General features: G+C 49.8%; 7 protein-coding genes across 7 annotated transcripts; 3 read left to right on the forward strand and 4 right to left on the reverse strand.

Annotated features, from left to right (window-relative positions):
- Positions 1 to 881: 881 nt before the first annotated feature.
- Positions 882 to 3,196, reverse strand: pps1 (tyrosine/serine/threonine protein phosphatase PPS1; the record flags this gene model as incomplete). The annotated part of the gene is made up of 6 exons (XM_057182826.1): positions 882 to 1,008; positions 1,071 to 1,127; positions 1,181 to 1,301; positions 1,359 to 2,252; positions 2,306 to 2,392; positions 2,452 to 3,196. The coding sequence occupies 6 exons, from the start codon at positions 3,194 to 3,196 to the stop codon at positions 882 to 884; spliced, it is 2,031 nt and encodes a 676-aa protein (XP_057044276.1).
- A 2,511-nt stretch (positions 3,197 to 5,707) lies between these two features.
- N7518_001899 (uncharacterized protein) lies at positions 5,708 to 5,902 on the reverse strand (the record flags this gene model as incomplete). The annotated part of the gene is made up of 1 exon (XM_057182827.1): positions 5,708 to 5,902. The coding sequence occupies one exon, from the start codon at positions 5,900 to 5,902 to the stop codon at positions 5,708 to 5,710; it is 195 nt and encodes a 64-aa protein (XP_057044277.1).
- Positions 5,903 to 6,876: 974 nt separating this feature from the next.
- N7518_001900 (phosphoinositide binding protein ATG18) lies at positions 6,877 to 8,439 on the forward strand (the record flags this gene model as incomplete). The annotated part of the gene is made up of 5 exons (XM_057182828.1): positions 6,877 to 6,928; positions 6,994 to 7,148; positions 7,228 to 7,387; positions 7,462 to 8,332; positions 8,394 to 8,439. 5 exons carry the CDS (start codon positions 6,877 to 6,879, stop codon positions 8,437 to 8,439), a joined length of 1,284 nt encoding a protein of 427 aa, XP_057044278.1.
- A 479-nt stretch (positions 8,440 to 8,918) lies between these two features.
- Positions 8,919 to 9,588, reverse strand: N7518_001901 (nucleobindin SSP120; the record flags this gene model as incomplete). Its single annotated transcript, XM_057182829.1, has 2 exons — positions 8,919 to 9,403; positions 9,465 to 9,588. The coding sequence occupies 2 exons, from the start codon at positions 9,586 to 9,588 to the stop codon at positions 8,919 to 8,921; spliced, it is 609 nt and encodes a 202-aa protein (XP_057044279.1).
- A 300-nt stretch (positions 9,589 to 9,888) lies between these two features.
- On the forward strand, positions 9,889 to 12,126 carry N7518_001902 (uncharacterized protein; the record flags this gene model as incomplete). Its single annotated transcript, XM_057182830.1, has 1 exon — positions 9,889 to 12,126. The coding sequence occupies one exon, from the start codon at positions 9,889 to 9,891 to the stop codon at positions 12,124 to 12,126; it is 2,238 nt and encodes a 745-aa protein (XP_057044280.1).
- A 447-nt stretch (positions 12,127 to 12,573) lies between these two features.
- Positions 12,574 to 14,957, reverse strand: N7518_001903 (DEAH-box ATP-dependent RNA helicase PRP43; the record flags this gene model as incomplete). The annotated part of the gene is made up of 3 exons (XM_057182831.1): positions 12,574 to 12,696; positions 12,752 to 14,618; positions 14,677 to 14,957. The coding sequence occupies 3 exons, from the start codon at positions 14,955 to 14,957 to the stop codon at positions 12,574 to 12,576; spliced, it is 2,271 nt and encodes a 756-aa protein (XP_057044281.1).
- A 359-nt stretch (positions 14,958 to 15,316) lies between these two features.
- N7518_001904 (protein arginine N-methyltransferase) lies at positions 15,317 to 18,088 on the forward strand (the record flags this gene model as incomplete). The annotated part of the gene is made up of 4 exons (XM_057182832.1): positions 15,317 to 15,433; positions 15,491 to 16,115; positions 16,193 to 17,727; positions 17,801 to 18,088. The coding sequence occupies 4 exons, from the start codon at positions 15,317 to 15,319 to the stop codon at positions 18,086 to 18,088; spliced, it is 2,565 nt and encodes an 854-aa protein (XP_057044282.1).
- Between the last annotated feature and the right edge of the window lie 402 nt (positions 18,089 to 18,490).

Below are 18,490 nucleotides of genomic sequence, written 5' to 3' on the forward strand. Positions count from 1 at the left end.
GTTCGACTTGATATTCCCGTAAATCCTACAAGGTATCTTAACCGAATCGAAATATGTGAAGCCTGAATGAGACGAATAACATTGAAATGGTCAGCATAGACGCCTGTGATCACCTAACTTGTGACCACACCAACCCTAGATAACACATAACCCAAAGCCCTATAGGAAGGGACCGAGAGAGGAGAAAAAAGGCGAGACAGAATGATAAAGACAAGACGATGAAGGGATAATAATTCAAATGGATATGAAAAGGTAATAAGTGTGTTTTCGAAAGTTCCAGTTCAAACGTGCAGCGTGGCGCGAAGACATAATCCCTAGACAAGGTGAGGTGTATCATGAGAAAATGCTGGTAAAATGATATGAAATACCAGTGCAAAACCTGGATTGCTGGATGAAACAGCAACAAAAGAACAAAAAGTAGAAAGTAGAAATTGGAAACAGAAAGATAGAATAGGCCGAAATCAAGAGGTAAAATCAACAAGATGGGCCGGCTGAGAAGAAAGAAAATATCGGGTCGAACAGAGACAGCAGAAAGATTGCATGGATGGTTGGTGCAATATCATGCCCTAAGGTCTTCAGAACGCCGAGCGCCAAAGATCAATCAAAAGGTCGTCTCATATTCGTAGAAATCGTGCAGAGTCATTGTATCGTAGTGTGTAGTATCCCTAATAGGTGAGGTGACAACACGCATTAAGGGAGTAGGTTTAGTGTCCGGGTCATCGTAAAGCCGAGTGTTGACCCTAAGTAGTCGGTAGAGAAGTCTTGTGAAATGTTTTGGCGTTTGCGCTTGCGGTAGGAATGGCAATCTCGTAGTATCCAGTATCCAGTAAGCCGCCCTCATAATCCTGATTGTGTAGACTGGGGGTGGGTCGAGGCTACTCTTAGTGCCTCGAATAAGGCTTGTTGAGCAGAGCTATCTCACGTGCAACAATGTCCCATTCAAGATCTCGCTTGACGGGCTGGCCTCGCTTTTTCATTTGATGCTCTTCCCATTGAAGGAGTTCATAACTGCAGGGAAATGTGAGCAATCTTTCCTTGTTGAATGTGAGGGTAGAAGGACAGATGCTTACACAAAGCGAAGATGTGGCTGGATGATGACGTTGAGTCGTCTTGCGCGGACAAAGCAGCTGTTATGAATTAGTATCGGCTCAGCCAAACGACTTAATTATAGATTACTTACTATGCACGGGGGAAAGAGAGATGTTTGGACGCCATGACTTCAGCGATGCAAATACTTGCAGATCGGGAAACACCGACCCGACAATGAACCAATGTGGCCGTGCCGTGGCGTTTTCCTTTTTCTGTACACAAATTAGCAGGTTGAAACAGAAACGGAGTCACAAATTCGGAGGACTTACCTATGAAGTCCAAACAACGATCGTACTCCTGACACAGAGGATCAATGCCATTGTCTTGGACATTGTCAATGTACATCAGATTGTCAGCTCCCCATTTGGCGCGGTCCGAATCTGTCCAGTTGACAGCCTCGCCAATACTAAGCACACGCTTGATTCCAAGCTGCCACAGAAGCTCCGGGTTGTTTGCGTGATTCAGATTGCCCAGATACAGATACGGTAGGACACGGCTGGGGAAGGAGCCGTCGATGTTGTGAAACCAACGCGGGTCCCCGATTTCCGAGAGATCCGTCGACTGAGTCGCGGGGCTTTCCTGTAAAAGACGTTCTTGAATGTGGCGTAGGAAAGCAACGTCTGTCGGATAGGCAAAGAAATTGCGTTGCCTATCGCAATGCAGTCGAAGCCAAGCTTCATGGGCAGGCACCCCTTCTGCAAACATAAAGTAGGCCACTGCCAACAGCGAGCTTTCGGTATAACCGTCCGCACAGTGGATGAGAATCTTGCGGGGTTTCCCGTTCGATTTGATCATTACGACGTCTCCGTCCGGTTCGAGGTCTTCCGATGATGTTTCTGGGTGCGCGAGATAATAGATCCATCTGATTGTGTTGACAATGTCCTCAACCTCCCGGGTGTTCCCCGACGGGAGCACAAGAGATCCCGATGAAGGGAACTCCAAGCGCTGTGAACCACTCTCTATCTGTTTGTCAAGCATAGCGAGGAAGCGCGGACCAGGGATGTTGGCCATGTCGCATGCTTCGATCAATAGGTCATAGCCCTCCTCCTTTGACGACTCGAGAGCTCCAGTATGGAAGTAGTCCGGGGTAGACCCTAGCCAAACATTGGACGAAATCTCGGAAGCCCGGGACATTGTAGACATTTCCAGTCGCTCCCATTGGGCTACCAATTTGCTAAGGTTAACTCTGGGCGTGCCAAGGTTCGTTTAAACTTACCGAAATCCATAGTTTGACCTGTTGGTTGACCTTTCGCATCGATGGAAATGATCTCTGGATGTTGGTCGGCAACGTTGGAGAATTTGTCTAGGGGGGTATATCAATTGATGGTCCATGAATGCGGGAGATAAGGCAAAGCAACGAACCGGCCAGAATGAAGGTGTTGTACGTCGGCCGTTCCTCTAGGGGATCCATTTTCGTTCGCCATAACCGCTGCGCCTTGGCAAACTGGTTTGCTAGTTCAACAAGTCCGCTATGACTGTCATCATCTTCAGCATAAATAACAATATCCGACATCGCAGCCAGCTTGGCAGTTTGTATTTGGAAATTGCGGACGGAGAATCCCTCGGGAGGATCAGCCATCAAGAAATGGGATGAAGGTGCCAGCACCTCATGGGCGCTTATTGCGCCCCTGATGCGTGCCTTGCTCAAGTCACCTCCAAGCTTCACGACGGTAATGCCTCGCCAGCATTTTGGGGTGTGACGAGCATGTCGCTTGCGACTTGAAAAGAATCCCAGCTGCAGATGGTTGTCTCGATGCAGTCCATGGAGCCAAGGGAACATCAGAGAGGCGTCGGGTAAAGGTTGTGATGCTTGATGAGCGATCGCGGCTGCTAATTTGGCTCCGTCGATGGCATACACAGCGGGGGATGACGGTCGTCCAATGCGCATTCTTTCATCTGGAGGAGACAACAGCGAGGAAGGCTGACCGCTGGGCCGGGACGCGGAGATAGGCTGAGGCTGAGATGTTGGAATCGGGCCTGTAGGGCATACTGGAATATGTCTGTTCGGGATAGGGCTTGATCGTCGGTTTATCAAGGCTGAGGGGATTGGAGAGGGGGAGGGGGTCGAGTGGTGCAGCGCCTGCTGCTGGACTAGCACTGTGGCCATGACGACAGACTAAGACGCGTGATTGAAAAGAGGTGTAATGTTGTGATGAATATGGTAGTGTCACTTGCAATTGCAACACCTTTGAGAGTCGAATCAAAAGACGGTTACATCCTTTGTAGTCGCGATATGGGGAAGAGTACGAAAGCAATGGGAATCTGACTCGCGGGTGATCGCAACCACAACTACGCGGCAGTTGTTAGCAGAATTTCCTGGAGCGCGTCGCAAGTATGAGCCAGTGTCACGAACTCGAGCAGTTGCAAAACATGGAAAGTAAAGAAGAAGGATGCGAGTTTGGAGGGGGAGATCGTACAAGACCAGCAGAGATAAGGCAAGGGGGTGAAGAATGGAAAGATAAAGGCAGTCAGGCGACAGGGAGAGACTTGAGATAAAAGAAGCAATGCATCAAGTAGAAGGAGGAGAGAAGAGGGATGGAGTGGAGAGCAATTGAAGGAGGGGGGGGAAGATAACGTGGGACAAGATCTGACAACGAGTGTACCTGGGGCCATTGTACATTATGTATCCCCAGTGAATTCTATTGTTTATACATCTGTAACTTACATGTATGTTACTGGATATCGTCTCATCATCATCACTTATCACCATCGTCATGGTTCCCAGATGGTGGCCCCAATTAATTGCATCTGTATCCACACGCTCCACCGCCGCGGGTCTGGATGTTATCCGCGTAACCTTGTCTAAATTGATGGTATGATATATGCATCAGATACAGATCCTGAACGGCATGTCCCCTCTAGACAGGGATCCTACCACTTTTCTCTCGCGTATACTTGCCCCCCCCCCCCTAAACCCCACCCTTAAAAAACCTACTGGGCTCAAAAAAAGCGACCACAGACAACTAACCGTTGATGTGGCCAATCACTCATGAGGCAGACCAATGATGACGATGAGATTTGCCGATATCTCCCTCGGACCAGATTATAGCCTTGTCTGTGCGTCTGGGGAGGGGGTTTCCAAGGTTCTACTCCTATTCTCCTTGGTTGATGGGGAACAAAGAACTTCCAAGGTTATCACCCCGCTCGAGAGGATATCAGGATCCACATCGGATGAGAAAGCCCTGCCAGCCGGAGGTCGAGCCATTTCTCCTGCATTTCGTGTCCATGGAAACAGGAAAGTCAATTTCATTGCCAACAAAAGGATTCCACGGGCACTCCGTAATTGATGTATATGTCCGTACACCCGACAGCATCCACCCGCATATATTACTAAATCTCAATTTTCCGATGTTCCCGAGGGTTGAAACATCCTTGAAACATGATACATCAAATGAAAAAAGACCCAACCCACATATTACTGCTTCGAGACATCTAAAAGTACTTATATTCAGTATCCCATAACTAGTTACAGGGTGGAACGAACTAACCCCGGATCGCCACTGCGATCCACTCGAGGTGGGGGACATCACAACGTTAGATGTAATATGCCCAATAGTAAACAGATGCCTAATCCCGTCAATAGCCCGTCCCGAAACAACACCCTCGATCTTGTGATGAGTATGCCTCAATGCAGGTGCCCAAGATTGGGATCGGGTACCTAACACCGTCGCGCCAGTGCCTAATAACAAGCCTATGTACCATCTATATGTAGGCAGGTATACCCAGGTCGCGAATGTGTCAATAGCAATTTAGTCGTCTTATCTTTTTCCTGGCGTATCGCTGGATATTTCCGCCATACAGGAGAGACCCATGTCCACCCTCATTGGCCACCTGTATCCTACAACTCCTGAGCCAACGGCCATAGAGAAAAAGTGGGCGGTGTCAGACGGAGCGCTGCATTGAACGATCGGGCAACTTTCTGCAGATCCTACCTCGATTCCTACCACGTCTGCAGATCCCAACTGTCCTGGACATCATGACTAGATGCATACTCCCTTCAGTCGGGTTGGTGAACTGTGTCCATAAAGTTTACGTTACCAGCGGGTTGGTATCAATATTATCAGTGCTGTGCCTCGGTTAAACGCCCAAGTCGGCACCGGCACCGGTATTTGGGGATATGGATATTCTATGTGCCAGTCGGAACGTGCAGGAACTGCACATCATCGGGCGGAAACAAAATAGGCTGTTTCCTTGTCTTGGATCTGACACATGTTAGCTGCCACAGACCTAGTGTTTACCTTAGTTGATATATCTAACTAATGCACATGGCCGTTTGCTACCCAAGTAGCCGGTTAATTTCATATTCTAGTGGAGCCACATGATGACTGGGTCTCGGTCTGGATATGGAATTATGCATATTGGCTATGGCCTGCGCCACATTACTTAGGGGTTCACTAACCTGAGAAAGGGTAGGTTGGCCAACTGTCTCGAATGCTGCCTATCCGACTTGGACATAGACTTGAACTGTTAAGCGGAAGTCGAAAGCCCAATTTCAATCGGGCGGCATAAAGAACGACCTAATGAGGGTTTTTTCAGTGGCCTATGCACAAGGGACTATGTCGTGCGAGGCGGGTAGCTGCCGTACCTTGTTTCCCTCGCGCTTGCGAGGTATTCCTTCCTAGTTCGGTACACCGGTCTCGATTGAAATTTTCAAGAACTGACCAGTCTTCATTAGTGACACGCGGCAGACTTGGTCCATATCCAGGGAACCTGGTCGGTCCTTGCATTTTCCCAGGCGCTGGGCTGCAGGTGTTGGTGTTGGTGTTGGTGTTGGAATATTGGGCTTTAATGGCACCTTCTGCATGGGCGACATGTGACTGGCTGAGTACATCATCCAGCCCAACTAGCACAAATGCCTCATATAATATGCGTTGACCGAGATTAACATTATCAGGCTTCTATATTCTTCATTGGACAGACAGTCACCATACATCGAGGCTGGTAGACATAAATTGCTCAAACAAGGAATACATATGATTGGAACCCTATTGTCTGCTCAAGGTGTTCATTTGTTCGAAGAGCTCACACCAGAGTCGCCATCTACTTATGATAGGTCATTACTTATAGATCCACGAGTCGAGGGATCCTAGTACAACAATGAGGCCTTTTTCATCGTCGGGTTCAATCACTATATATATCTCCTCCCACAACCACGTCTAGCATGTGTTGAGCATAGAACACGATAGGATTTACCCTAATTGCTATAGTATGCCGAGTCTATGATAGACAGACATTGCTTGTATTGACAAAATAGTAAAATCGGTAGGGCTTAAGGATCAGGGTAAACGATCTCTACGTCACTTATCGTGGGGGTGAGTACCTCGGGATACTCTCGGCCGTTTTATGGAGGAAAGCAAGGAGTCAGCGACCGAAGGTCACAGCTTCAGGGGAATTATATATCCTTCTTATCACCCTGCTGGATTGGTTCTTGCGTGAAAATTAGCCAAAATCAGCCAGAGAGTGAAGTAGAAGAAACCTCGGAAAGAGCGGGCGATGACTGATAAGACAACTCCGTAGGCGGTGGGCAATCAAGGTGCGGCCCAAGCGCAAACCTCTCGCTTGTGACGACCAAAGACTTCGCGGATATCATATCCTCTCTTCTCCACATCCCCGTCTTTAAAGTATCTCGCTTTGTTCCAAGTCCAAGACATGTTACGCTGTGGCCAGTGACGGGCAAGAGTTGCTGGTGATCCCCTCTCAATATCGCCCTAAGCGGGGTATCTCCGACATCTGAGAGTTGCCTTATATCAGTCTTGATTTCATCTACAATCCCGAACCTTTCTAATAATGGCCATGAATTTCGTGACATTTAACCAGGACTATAGCTATCTGGCTGTGGGTGAGTCTCTTTCCATAACTGTTTCTTTGTTTTTATCTTTGAATGTCCATTGACCGCATTTATAGCAACATCCAAGGGATTTCAGATCTTCACAACTGAACCCTTTGCCAAGAGCTATGAAGCCAAAGAGGGGAATATCGCTGTCATTGAGATGCTATTCTCAACCTCACTTGTAGCCCTTATCTTATCGCCAAGACGCTTGCAGATCCAAAACACCAAGGTATCTTGAATCGTTACTCAGTCATGTCATTACAGGCAGTTCATATAAACATGGAACTATGCACTAATGTTTGAAATAGCGACAATGCACAATATGCGAATTAACATTTCCAACTACTGTTCTCGCAGTGAAGCTGAACCGCAAGCGACTTGTTATTGTCCTTGAGGATCAGATCTATCTTTATGATATCCAGACCATGAAGCTTTTGTCCACTATTGATACCTCACCAAACCCCAACGGTACAGAGCTCTTGCGCCTGTTTTTTCCCCTTTCATTTTAAGTAGTTTTATGCCCAGTTCTGACAAGTCAACAGCAATATGTGCTCTTGCCCCGTCTTCAGAGAATTGTTACATGGCATATCCTCTTCCACAAAAAGCCCCCGCAGCCGCAAATACACCGGCGCATGCGCCCCCTGGAACGACTCATGTATCTCCTACGACCGGGGATGTTTTAATCTTTGATGCTGTAAAGCTAGAAGCTATCAACGTCATTGAAGCCCATCGCTCTCCTCTGGCACTCATTGCGCTGAATAGCGATGGGACTTTGCTTGCTACTGCCTCAGATAAAGGAACCATCATTCGTATTTTCTCAGTTCCAGATGGCCACAAGCTGTACCAGTTCCGACGTGGTTCCATGCCGTCACGAATTTACAGCATGTCTTTCAACACCGCATCCACGCTCCTGTGCGTCTCTTCATCCACCGACACCGTCCACATCTTCAAGTTGGCCCAGCAAGGACCATCGTCAGATGGCTCTTCGTTGCATTCTCCTCCAGGTCGGGAGCATGGCTCTCCGCCAAATACCTATGGGTATTCACCCGAGGAAGACGAGACGGGCGGCGATGCTGGCTCAGATTCTTCCTCGCGGAGGCACAACGGCACTTTGATGGGGATGCTTCGCCGGACCTCTCAAAACGTCGGCGGCGCAGTTGCTGCCAGAATGGGCGGATATCTTCCAAAGGGAGTCAGTGAGATGTGGGAGCCAGCGCGTGACTTTGCTTGGATCAAATTGCCGCGATCGAACCCAGGCCCTGGTGGGAACTCAGGCCCCGGGCCATTGAGGAGTGTGGTTGCCATGAGTAGCAACACTCCCCAAGTCATGGTTGTCACTAGTGATGGCAACTTCTACGTTTTCAATATCGATTTGTCGAAGGGTGGAGAAGGGACTTTGACGAAACAATACTCGTATGTTTGAACTATCCTCAAGCTCGGCGGATTAAGTTTAACGCTAACACTCATACCACAGGGTTGTTGATTCGACCGATAGGCTGGGTTACACAACGGAGTACTGAGAGCCAAGCCCCTGGAAGACAAATTAACTATAAGGGGATAGCTCTGCCCTTACCGGTTCCTTGCTCTTCCCAACGCCATGTTTCCCAGTTTTCGGCATTGGCATTTACTGCCGCCTTTTACTATGAATCATCATCCTCTTTTTGAGCCTTTAGCGTCTCAACACTCCCCTCCGACGTTTTTAGTCAGGACTTCCCTAGTCAGGACTTCCCATATCATACATGGTGTATTGGCGAGTCTACTTCATTTCGTGGCTGGCTATATCGTTATATCCTCTGCTTCCAAATTCAAGTCTTGAATAGCTACTTTAGCTTCTCATACTTTTCCTATTGGAAGAATTATATGCAGAGAGTTCTTCAAACATCACAAGTTAGAGAGGGGACTTGTTGGATGAACTGGGAGGCTCAAATTGATGAAGGATGATATGTATAAGCGCGTATGTACATAGAAAACAAGCATAGAAAGAAAGGTGCTCAAGAGTCTAAAAATTCCGGCGGAATTTCTGAGGAATATTACCAACGACAACTTGAATCTGCTCCAGCTTTTCGAGGGCAATAGCCGCATCCTCCTCCTCGTCATGCTTGCGGAAATGTTCAATATCCTCCGGGTGGGTCAAGTCCTCCTCCGTGGTATCGTCGCCGTGGAACTTCTCAAAGTGATGAATTTCGTACTCATACTCAAGGTCCCCATGGTGTCCAGGGCCGTAACCGAGATCGGGAAGCCGGTTACCCGCAGCTAGCCCCGCCAGCCAGTCCTCCCGATCAATAAACCCAGTGCGCCCAGTGTCGAAGATCTCAAACACTGCACGCACGGCATCTTGTTTCTTTTCTTCACTGACACCGGCATTGGATTCGTCGTTGAGGCCGTATGTCTTGCGGACTTCGTCTTGTGACCATGTCCCCGAGGAATCGTAGTCGTGAAGGATGAAGAATGAGCTCGGGTCGAAGGATTCAATGTGGTGTTCCTCTAGATATGACAATATTAGCAAGGTCAACTTCTCCATTGACGCATCATCAATGTGTCTTACCTATCATGTGTCTTGTGGCCCAATCATCTGAGGGGGCTTCGTCATTTGAATGCGAGCCGTGGGCATTGGCAAGTCCGCTCAACGCAAGCAGCCCAGCTGCGAGACCGAATAGTTTATTGACCATTGGATATCGTAACAAAAGAGATTCGTTCAAGAAAACAAAAAAAGCAGATAGATTCACAGTGCTTGGATAGACATTCAACGGTGTCAGGAGATATGGGGTCTTAGCTCGTTTGCAATGTTTGCACTGATGACCCGACCCGAGCATTTGCGGAATGGAACTTTCAATTAATTTGCTGCATCGCATGTTACCCCATCTATTTCCCTACTCCTACTTCCGACGGGGCTCCGGGAGGAGTCCAATTGATCATTAGTTTGAAATATTACCTTTTGGAACACATTGTGCGATAGCAATGCCCTGAGAATGCAGGGTTTGTGGTCCCGTACTGTTTCGAAGCAGTCGTCCTGCCGCTGTGTCGGATGTTTGAGCACTACCACCAACGGGGTTACCTCGCGAGCAGCAACCTCTAGTAAGAGACGACTTCGGATTGGAAACTCTGTTACCGCATTTTACGGCAGCATTTTCGCCGGTGCCGCCATTGCCGATGCGAGCGTGAAGGATCGCCGCCGACATGACTGGGAGGAAAAGATTGCCGCGGTCAAGGCCGAGGTGAGCGAGTTGGTGGACGAAGAGGAGCGCATTCTGGCGTCATTGCAATCACGAAGAGAAACACGAGGACTCAATCGCCTAATACAAGCGAGGGGATTCGGCACTGTCGCTTGTTTCCCTCCCGGAACCCAATTCCCAACCAGCTTCAACAGAATACGGGCCTTCCACACAGAAAGAACACGTTTTAACGCGGCCGGGGCTCGACTGGTGGAAGAGAAGCCAGCCGAGGAGGACGAACACACTATTGATGAGCAGGATGAGAGCGAGATTTTCCTTCCGCAGGAGACATTACCTAGTTGGGTCTTGGAGGATGATCTTCGTCTGAAGGCCATTCAGAAACTTGCTTTAAGGCAATTCGCAATCCGGATTTTGCTACGACCGGCTATCGCACATCGTTACTCGGGCGTCTCAATGAACTACGCAGCGGACTTTGAGACTCCTCAGGTAAATGTCGCGCAGCTCCTGGAGGAGCTGAATCGTCTTCGCCATCGAATGAACACCTTGAAAACAAACAGACACGCCACATATAGTGATATCACGCAGGACTATGCCGCGAGTCAATTGGGCGAGATGCAAAGAGAGCGCAAGGCCCTTGATGCCGAACTCACCAACGACATTCGCATCTACACGAGCCAGGAGATGCCTCTCCAGGAACTGCTTCTGCGGATATCCAACAACATCCTGAGCTCGAGGGACCCGGATCGACCAACAGCTTTCCGGCTCATGATCATGGCATTTGGCCAGACCCGCCAAAATGACCTGGTTGAGCTGCTTCTGCGGACATTATTGCCGAACCGGTTCTTCCTCAACCCGTCGCTCGTGATCACCATCATCACCTTCTTCAGAAAATCGAAAAACCTTAAGGATTTCGATTTGTTCTTGAAAATGCTCGGCGGAGAAGGCTACTCCGTCAACCTAGGGAGCAGGGGGGTTTACAAGCACCGTACGGTCAATGGTATGGATCTCATTGTTCCATCTTTAAACAGCAGCAATCCCGTCATCTATGCCGCCTTGATAGGGGCGGCATTACGTTTCGACCAGCCCGATCGAGCCGATGCTTGGCTTCAAGCTGCACGTGGCGGAGGTTTCTTTGATAGTTGGGAAACCCTGTTCACTTATCTACGGTTTTACAGCCTTCGAAGGGACTGGGATAAGGGCGTGAACGTCTTGAAACGAGCTGTGACCTATCTCTTGTCATCAACGGACCACCGTGTAGATTCAGTCGAGAGATTGCTTGGGCGAATGGTCGGCCTCTGCGACTCCTGTGACAAACTAGATGCATCGGATGCATTGGTAAAAGCTGCCGTGCACAGTGGCTTTGATCCAAGACTTATATCACGACAGTCGGACTCAGGACCTTTCGTCCATGCTGATCACAAGCGGTGGTCGAATGCTGCGAAGCAAACCCCGAGGGAGAACATTGACCGCCCCTTGTGGCAGAAGTGCTACGACTTTGGAAACACCTTTGGGGAATACCTGAGCCAAATTGAGGTGCCGGCAGAGGATACCTTCGCCCGACGCAATGCCAAACTGGCCGATCAGCATGCAGAGAATGCTTTATTTACTGCCCTTGGACGTAGCAGAACGCCAACTTCCAGTGAGGGAAAGACACCTGCTGACAACACGGTAAATGAGGACATCTCCACACTCAAGGGCGAGGTTGCCCAACTCCGCGAACTCATCTATGAGCTTCGCAAACATCACATCTCAGACCCCTCCACGAAAGAATCCTCTCGCACTCCGAGCAGCGAAGAAACCCTCCCTCCACCCGTCGAAACCATCACACCCCTCAAAAACTCCCAACCCCAAACTCCCCCACTAAGTCGCAATTTCACCAGAACTTCGACTAGGATCAGCCTCGCCAGATCGCAAGTGTCATCTCCATCTCCGCGGAAATCAAACAAGCGAAGCAGGCGGCGAGAAACCAGCACTGACCAACCATCATTGGAACGCACAGCTCCTGGTGCCGAGCCTGCAGTATTTGCCAGCTGAGTCGTGGATTTTCCAAATCATGGACATTGACTGTCCGTGTACTCACTGAAGACGGAGGAGAATTTCTTGTATATTAAATGACTACATTTGTTTCCAATAGAGCACACAGGAACACCCTGGGCAAGCAGCCCTGAATGTATTAACCACCCGAGGGCGTTGGTGGTGCATACAATTGATTTAAAATTGATTTCTTGAAGAACATTTCATGGTGACCAGGCCTGAGCCTCTCGAGTATATTGTATTTTGATCCAGTCTCCCAAATTGGACAGATTTCGAAGACTGGTTGAAGGCAACGGCCGAAAAAGGATTGTCCGGGAGTAAATATGGTATGGAGAAGAGCAAGAAAGCAAAAATTCTATTCAATATATTGACATCGTGATGAGAAGGAAGCAGTGCGACAAACAAGCGTATCATGCGTGAATTTTAGGCTGAACAGAAACAAGTGGTCTATCGACGCTTCTCGGCGCGCATCTTCTCCTTGCGAGCTAGGCGATCAGCAGCACGAGTAAGGGCAGAGCGGATGTCACCCTTGGGGAAGCTGTTGATATCGTAGTATGTAGGGGCGATATCCTGGAAAACAGTTAGTAAATCTATAGTGGTTATAAGAGAGGAATGGGTAACATACCAAAAGCCATTCTGGCTTGACGGCAGTGACAGTACGGATGTAGTTCTTGGTTGTGAGAACGAATTCGTTATACAAAACCCATTCGGCCTCGTGAGCCAAGACGGTGGACGGGTGCAGGAGCACATTCTGGTTGTCCTTGATGGTAAGGTATTGGCTCTTGCCGCCTGTATCCTTCTTCGCGACTTGCATAAAGAAACCGGCGCAAAGGGCGCGGCGGATGTTCTCGTAGTACTTCTTGTCATCGAAGGCAGTGGAGATCATCTCGAGATCCTGGCGTTCCATGATGCGGAGCAGCTGGGAGCGGACATTATCGGCGGATTGGAGAGCCCGCTGGGAGAGGAAGTGGTCGTGGCACCACTGCTTGGGGTTTGCCTGGGCGTCACTGCTTCGGTATGCGTGGTAGACGTTCAGCATTGTCAAATGGTCTCCGTCGGGGTGGGCAAACAGGTTCTTCATTTCGTCGGCACGCTTGCGCTGGGCAGGAGGACGAACGAAGACCTGCGGTACAGACAGAAGGGCGGTGATGGAAAGGATTTCATTAGAGCAGTAGAATTCGGGAGAGCTGATCAACATAACAGCAAGGGCAGGGTCGAGAGGGAAGTCGGAGGCCAGACGACCCAGCTGAGTAAGGTTTCCATCATCATCCAGACAGGCCAAATAGTTCAGTTCTTCCAATGCTCTCATCAGAGTCTCTGGCGCAGGCGGGTCCATCAAATCGAAGTGGACGAGATCATCAACACCAAGCTTCTTCAGTTCGAGCACGGTTGAGGACAAGTTTGACCGCAGGATCTCGGGGTAAGTTGACTCAATCAATTCCTTCTTGAATGCGCCCTCGGTGTAAAGACGGAAGCACTTTCCGGGACGTGTACGACCGGCACGACCAGCTCGCTGCTGCGCGGAGGCCTTGGAAATAGGGGAAACGAGGAGTGACTCGACACGAATGCGGGGGTTGTAAATCTTTTGCTTGGAGAATCCAGGATCCACGACGTACACAATACCATCGATGGTAAGAGATGTTTCGGCGATGTTGGTTGACACAATGACCTTGCGCCCGGGTCGGCCGCCTGGTCGGCGAGGAGGTGGTGCAGGATCGAAGATGCGCTGTTGCATGTGAGGAGGAAGACTACCGTACAAAGGGTAGACCTTGATAGGACCAGCGTCTGCCTCGCGAACCATCTCATCTCCCTCAAGCGCGATTTTTCGTGAAGCATCCTCAATCTCTTCCTCACCAGTCAAGAAAAGAAGAATATCTCCCTCACCTTCAGTGGCGTGGATTTGCAGCACAGTCCGAACTGCGGCCTCGACGTAATCTTGCTCAGGTTCAGGGGTGTAGAAGATCTCGACAGGGTGGGTACGACCGGGGACGGCGAGAAGGGGCGCGTCCATGAAGTACCGCTGGAACTTTTGCGCATCCAAAGTAGCCGACATGATAATAATCTTCAAGTCTGGCCGACGCACCACAACTTCCTTCAAAAGACCCATCAGGATATCTGTCGCCATGGTTCTCTCGTGAGCCTCGTCAAGAATGATTGTGCTGTAGCGCGACATGTTGGGATCGTTCATAGCCTCTCGAAGAAGCATACCATCAGTCATGTACTTCATGATGGTCTTCGGGCCGGTCATATCTTCGAAACGGATACTGTAACCAACTTCCTCTCCAAGCTTGACATCCATCTCAGCCGCGACACGTTGGGCGACGGACATGGCAGCCACTCGTCGGGGCTGCGTACAAGCAATCATTTTGCCCTGAGTTTGAGGGAGATCATCGTAGAGGACGAATTGCGGGATCTGCGTAGTCTTTCCGGAACCAGTCTCACCAACGAAGACAAGGATCTGGGATTGTTGGTAGAGTTGCAGGAACTCATCACTGAATAAAATGGTCAGTATATATATTTCTTCCGGAATGGCTGTCGGGCAGCACTCACCGTTGCGTATGGACAGGCAGATCGCGACGGGTCTTCAGGATTGAGAAATATTTGCTGGAAAAAGGTCGGCCACTGAAAGGGTTGATATCGCCATCTTCGGCCTTTTTCGCCATCGCTGCGGTTGTCTGGTGTCGCTTGAACTTGGCCAGGGCCGTGTTGTCGGAGCCATTGTTGTTCTCGTACATGTGAGCGAGGTAGGGGTTGTTCTTTGGGTCCCCAGCGTCCATCTTCTGGCGCTTCGCTCGCGCGCCCCCTTCGGAATCGGATCGGTTATCAGCCATGGTGGAGGTGAAAGCAAAAAGAGTGTTGAAGGGCAAACTCGGGGGAGAGAAGAAGCTGAGATACCGAAGAAAAAAAAATATGAGATAGGAAGGTCGGCCGAGCGCCACAACTGCCTATCAGGCTCACCGCCAGACTATTCTGCCGCTCTCCACAAAGGGATCGATAATCTTCGAGCTGGTTGACGCCCTGTGTGTTTTTGGCTGGACTTCTCTGAGCCAGTTTGTCTGATGCACGTGGCTTGTTTGCATAGGACTGCCTGATATCAAGCGTATTAGCTCCTCTATTGCTCACCACGAGCCTTTATCCACATCCCTAGTTCCAGACCACCCCCACCATTGCGCTAGACTTCTCTGTCAATATGGAGAGCTACAATTCTTCAGAGGATCCCGGGCCAGCTTTCTGCGTCGGGCACCATGAGCACAACAGACTAGTTACTGTGACCCCTCGGGTCATCCAAAACGTACACGAGAGTAATGTTGGTTCTTTTCTTACCTGTAACATTCCCTTCATAAATGCTAACTTGATTTGATAGTATGATATGATGACTGTTCCGATCACGACATCTCATTTCCACTCGCGCGTCCTAGGGCTATTGTCCTCTTATTTGGCGACTCTGCAGTCCCCAACTTACGATGTTGTTGGGACCATGGCTACTACCCAGAACACTCGGCCTGTGGTGGTTCCACCCCTCTCGAAGGCAGATTCGTATCTTACCCCGAATGATGCAACCAGCCAATTGGTTGGTGTAACCAGTAGCTGGATTGATCTATGCTCTCCTGACCCGTTGATTGCAGACTTGTCCCGGCAAGTTCTGATGTTGGAAGTTGCGTATGCTGCGTTTTGCGGCATTGGATATCTTTTGATTCCTGGCCCTAAGTTGCATCACGGTGCCTTGCATTCTGAGGGTGTCATCTACTATGCGCGCGCGGTTCAAGATGCCCTAGACCTCGGTCCCTACATCCAATTTCATATTTGGCAGCAGATGGTTGACAACCCAGAGGCTGAAGTTGACACAATGGGCGACTTGGCCCCCCTTGCTCGAGCAGAATACCTGGCGCCAGATGAGGGGGATCCACTCAAGATTGATCCGTTTGGGAGTTGGGATGCTTGGGATTCAATTAGAAAGACCTGCAAATACCACACAAGACTGTTCGTTGGTATGAGCTAACCCTCCCTTTCAATGGCCCATCGCCATTGTCACAATATTCTGAACTAAAGCTGATCTGGATCACAGCCCTTTCTTTGCCGAAGCAACTACCGTCTCTGTTTGTGCAATCCCGATGGCATTCGGAACCAGTGCGTTTACTGACGATTGATGGCTCGACGTTCCTCAAGAACCAGAAAGGATACCCAGTCTTGTCCAAGTCACACCAAGGTTTGATTGCAAAGATGATGCGTCTTCGGACTGCGCCGTGGATTATCCTTTGTGGTGTTGGTCCTATCCCTGGACTTGAAAATATCGAAGACCCTGATACCAACACGGCTTCGCTATCTGGATCTGACTATCCAAGTCTGTCACAGGCTGGCAAGAAGCACCAGGACCCCACTCCACATCTCTCGTATATTCGCAATCTGCAGCAGCGCCAACCCCCGCGGACAGCAATTGAGAGATTTGGTGTGGGATACCAGGACTACTTGCAGGCACCTCTACAGCCGCTCACAGTCAATTTGGAGAGTATCACATATGAAGTGTTTGAAAAGGATCCCATCAAATACGAGTGGTATGAAAAGGCAATCTACAAGGCATTGAGAGACTGGGCCGACCAGAAGAAGGCCACGTCTCACCCGGACGGAAAAGTGATTCTCGCAGTTGTGGGAGCTGGTCGCGGCCCGCTAGTCACTCGCGCCCTGAAGGCTAGCGCAGACGCTGGAGTGGATATTGATCTTTGGGCAGTGGAGAAGAACCAGAATGCGTTTGTGTTGCTACAGCGACACAACGACACAATTTGGGGTGGTAAGGTCACCCTGGTCCAGTCAGATATGCGAAGTTGGAAAGGACCTCTGGTCCGACAGCAGTCGACTACGGTCGCTACTGGCCCCGTGGGCGAATCCCTTGGGATCGAGAGCTCGTTACTTGAGTCTCCGAAGGATGGCCAGCATGATCGGCCATCAGAAATTTCTGAATTCCAGGCATCGGCTATGTGCCACACCCATGTCGATATCCTTGTCTCGGAGCTGTTGGGCTCCTTTGCGGACAATGAGCTTTCTCCAGAATGTCTGGATGGTGTGAACGACGTGATCAACCCCGTCCACGGCATTTCCATTCCAGCCTCGTATTCGGCACATTTCACTCCGATCTCCGCTCCCAAATTGCACGCGGATGTTGTGCACCAGACGGTGTCCAACCCGGCCGCCCCAGAGACCCCATATGTCGTGATGCTTCATGCTATTGACTTCCTCTCCACTACCGAGACGCCTCCTAGTGCTGAAAGCTCCAACCCCAATAATGGAAACCGGGCATCCACCCCGTCGTCGTCATTCTCTACTACTGAATTCCCCACTCCCTTTGTGCAGACCGCATGGTCTTTCTCTCACCCGAACCGACACATTCCTCCTCAGTCCCCCATGCAGTCGACCATCTCCAACGCCCATAATGTGCGCCAAACACGTCTGGCTTTCCCTTGCCAGAACCGAGGCGTGTGCCACGGTCTGGCGGGCTACTTTGAAACAGTGCTCTACGGTGATGTGGAGTTGTCAACCAACCCGGTGACCATGGATGCCAAGAGCGCAAGCATGATCAGCTGGTTCCCCATCTACTTCCCCTTGAAGGTTAGTATTTTTGAAACCTTCCAACTAAACCTCTCGCTTCTGTCCTTCCCATCATACTGACAACCCTCTCCAGACCCCTCTTAGTGTTCCCGAGAACGGTGAGATCGTTGCCACGATGTACCGTCAAACCGATGACCGCAAGGTCTGGTATGAATGGATGGTTGAGGTTTATGCCCTTGAATCTACTGGGGCATCCGCAAAACCCACCCCCGTGAGCTATGCGCAAGCTGGGTCCGCCAGCGTGGAAAGCCTGAAAGCTAAGGAAAATGCCGCGAAGAAGACCCACCGCACCGGCTATCGCCGCGTGCGAGTGGGAATGAGTGATTTGCACTCTAGCATCAAGGATGGCTGCTTAATGTGAAATCTATAAGCCGGAGTTGAATAAAAGTTGTTTGAGCCATGAGCTCCACTATTGTTAACGATTACTATCACGATTACAGTTGAATTTTACCGTTTGAGACCGTCAAATCTGATCACGCGAACAACGCTACTCCGTAAACACTTTGTTCTAGAGGTTCTTGCGAAGTACGGAAAGTACGGAGTACGGAGTCACCTTGCATGTCTTGGCAGGGACCCGATTTTAATCAAACTAACTTCGGGCTGAGCTGAGCAGTTCAGCCCTGGCTGAGGCTGGAAGCTTCCGATCTATAGATTTTCATGTGAGATAAACATATGTCACCCACTCCCTATATTAATGTGATTGTATAGAGTACTCCTTACTTGGAGTACACCCGGTTTCGGGTTCGGCGTTGCCTTACTTAGA

The sequence above is a fragment of the Penicillium psychrosexuale genome (genome assembly GCF_028828465.1).
Source record: "Penicillium psychrosexuale strain IBT 29551 chromosome Unknown utg000002l, whole genome shotgun sequence".
Classification (NCBI taxonomy): domain Eukaryota; kingdom Fungi; phylum Ascomycota; class Eurotiomycetes; order Eurotiales; family Aspergillaceae; genus Penicillium; species Penicillium psychrosexuale.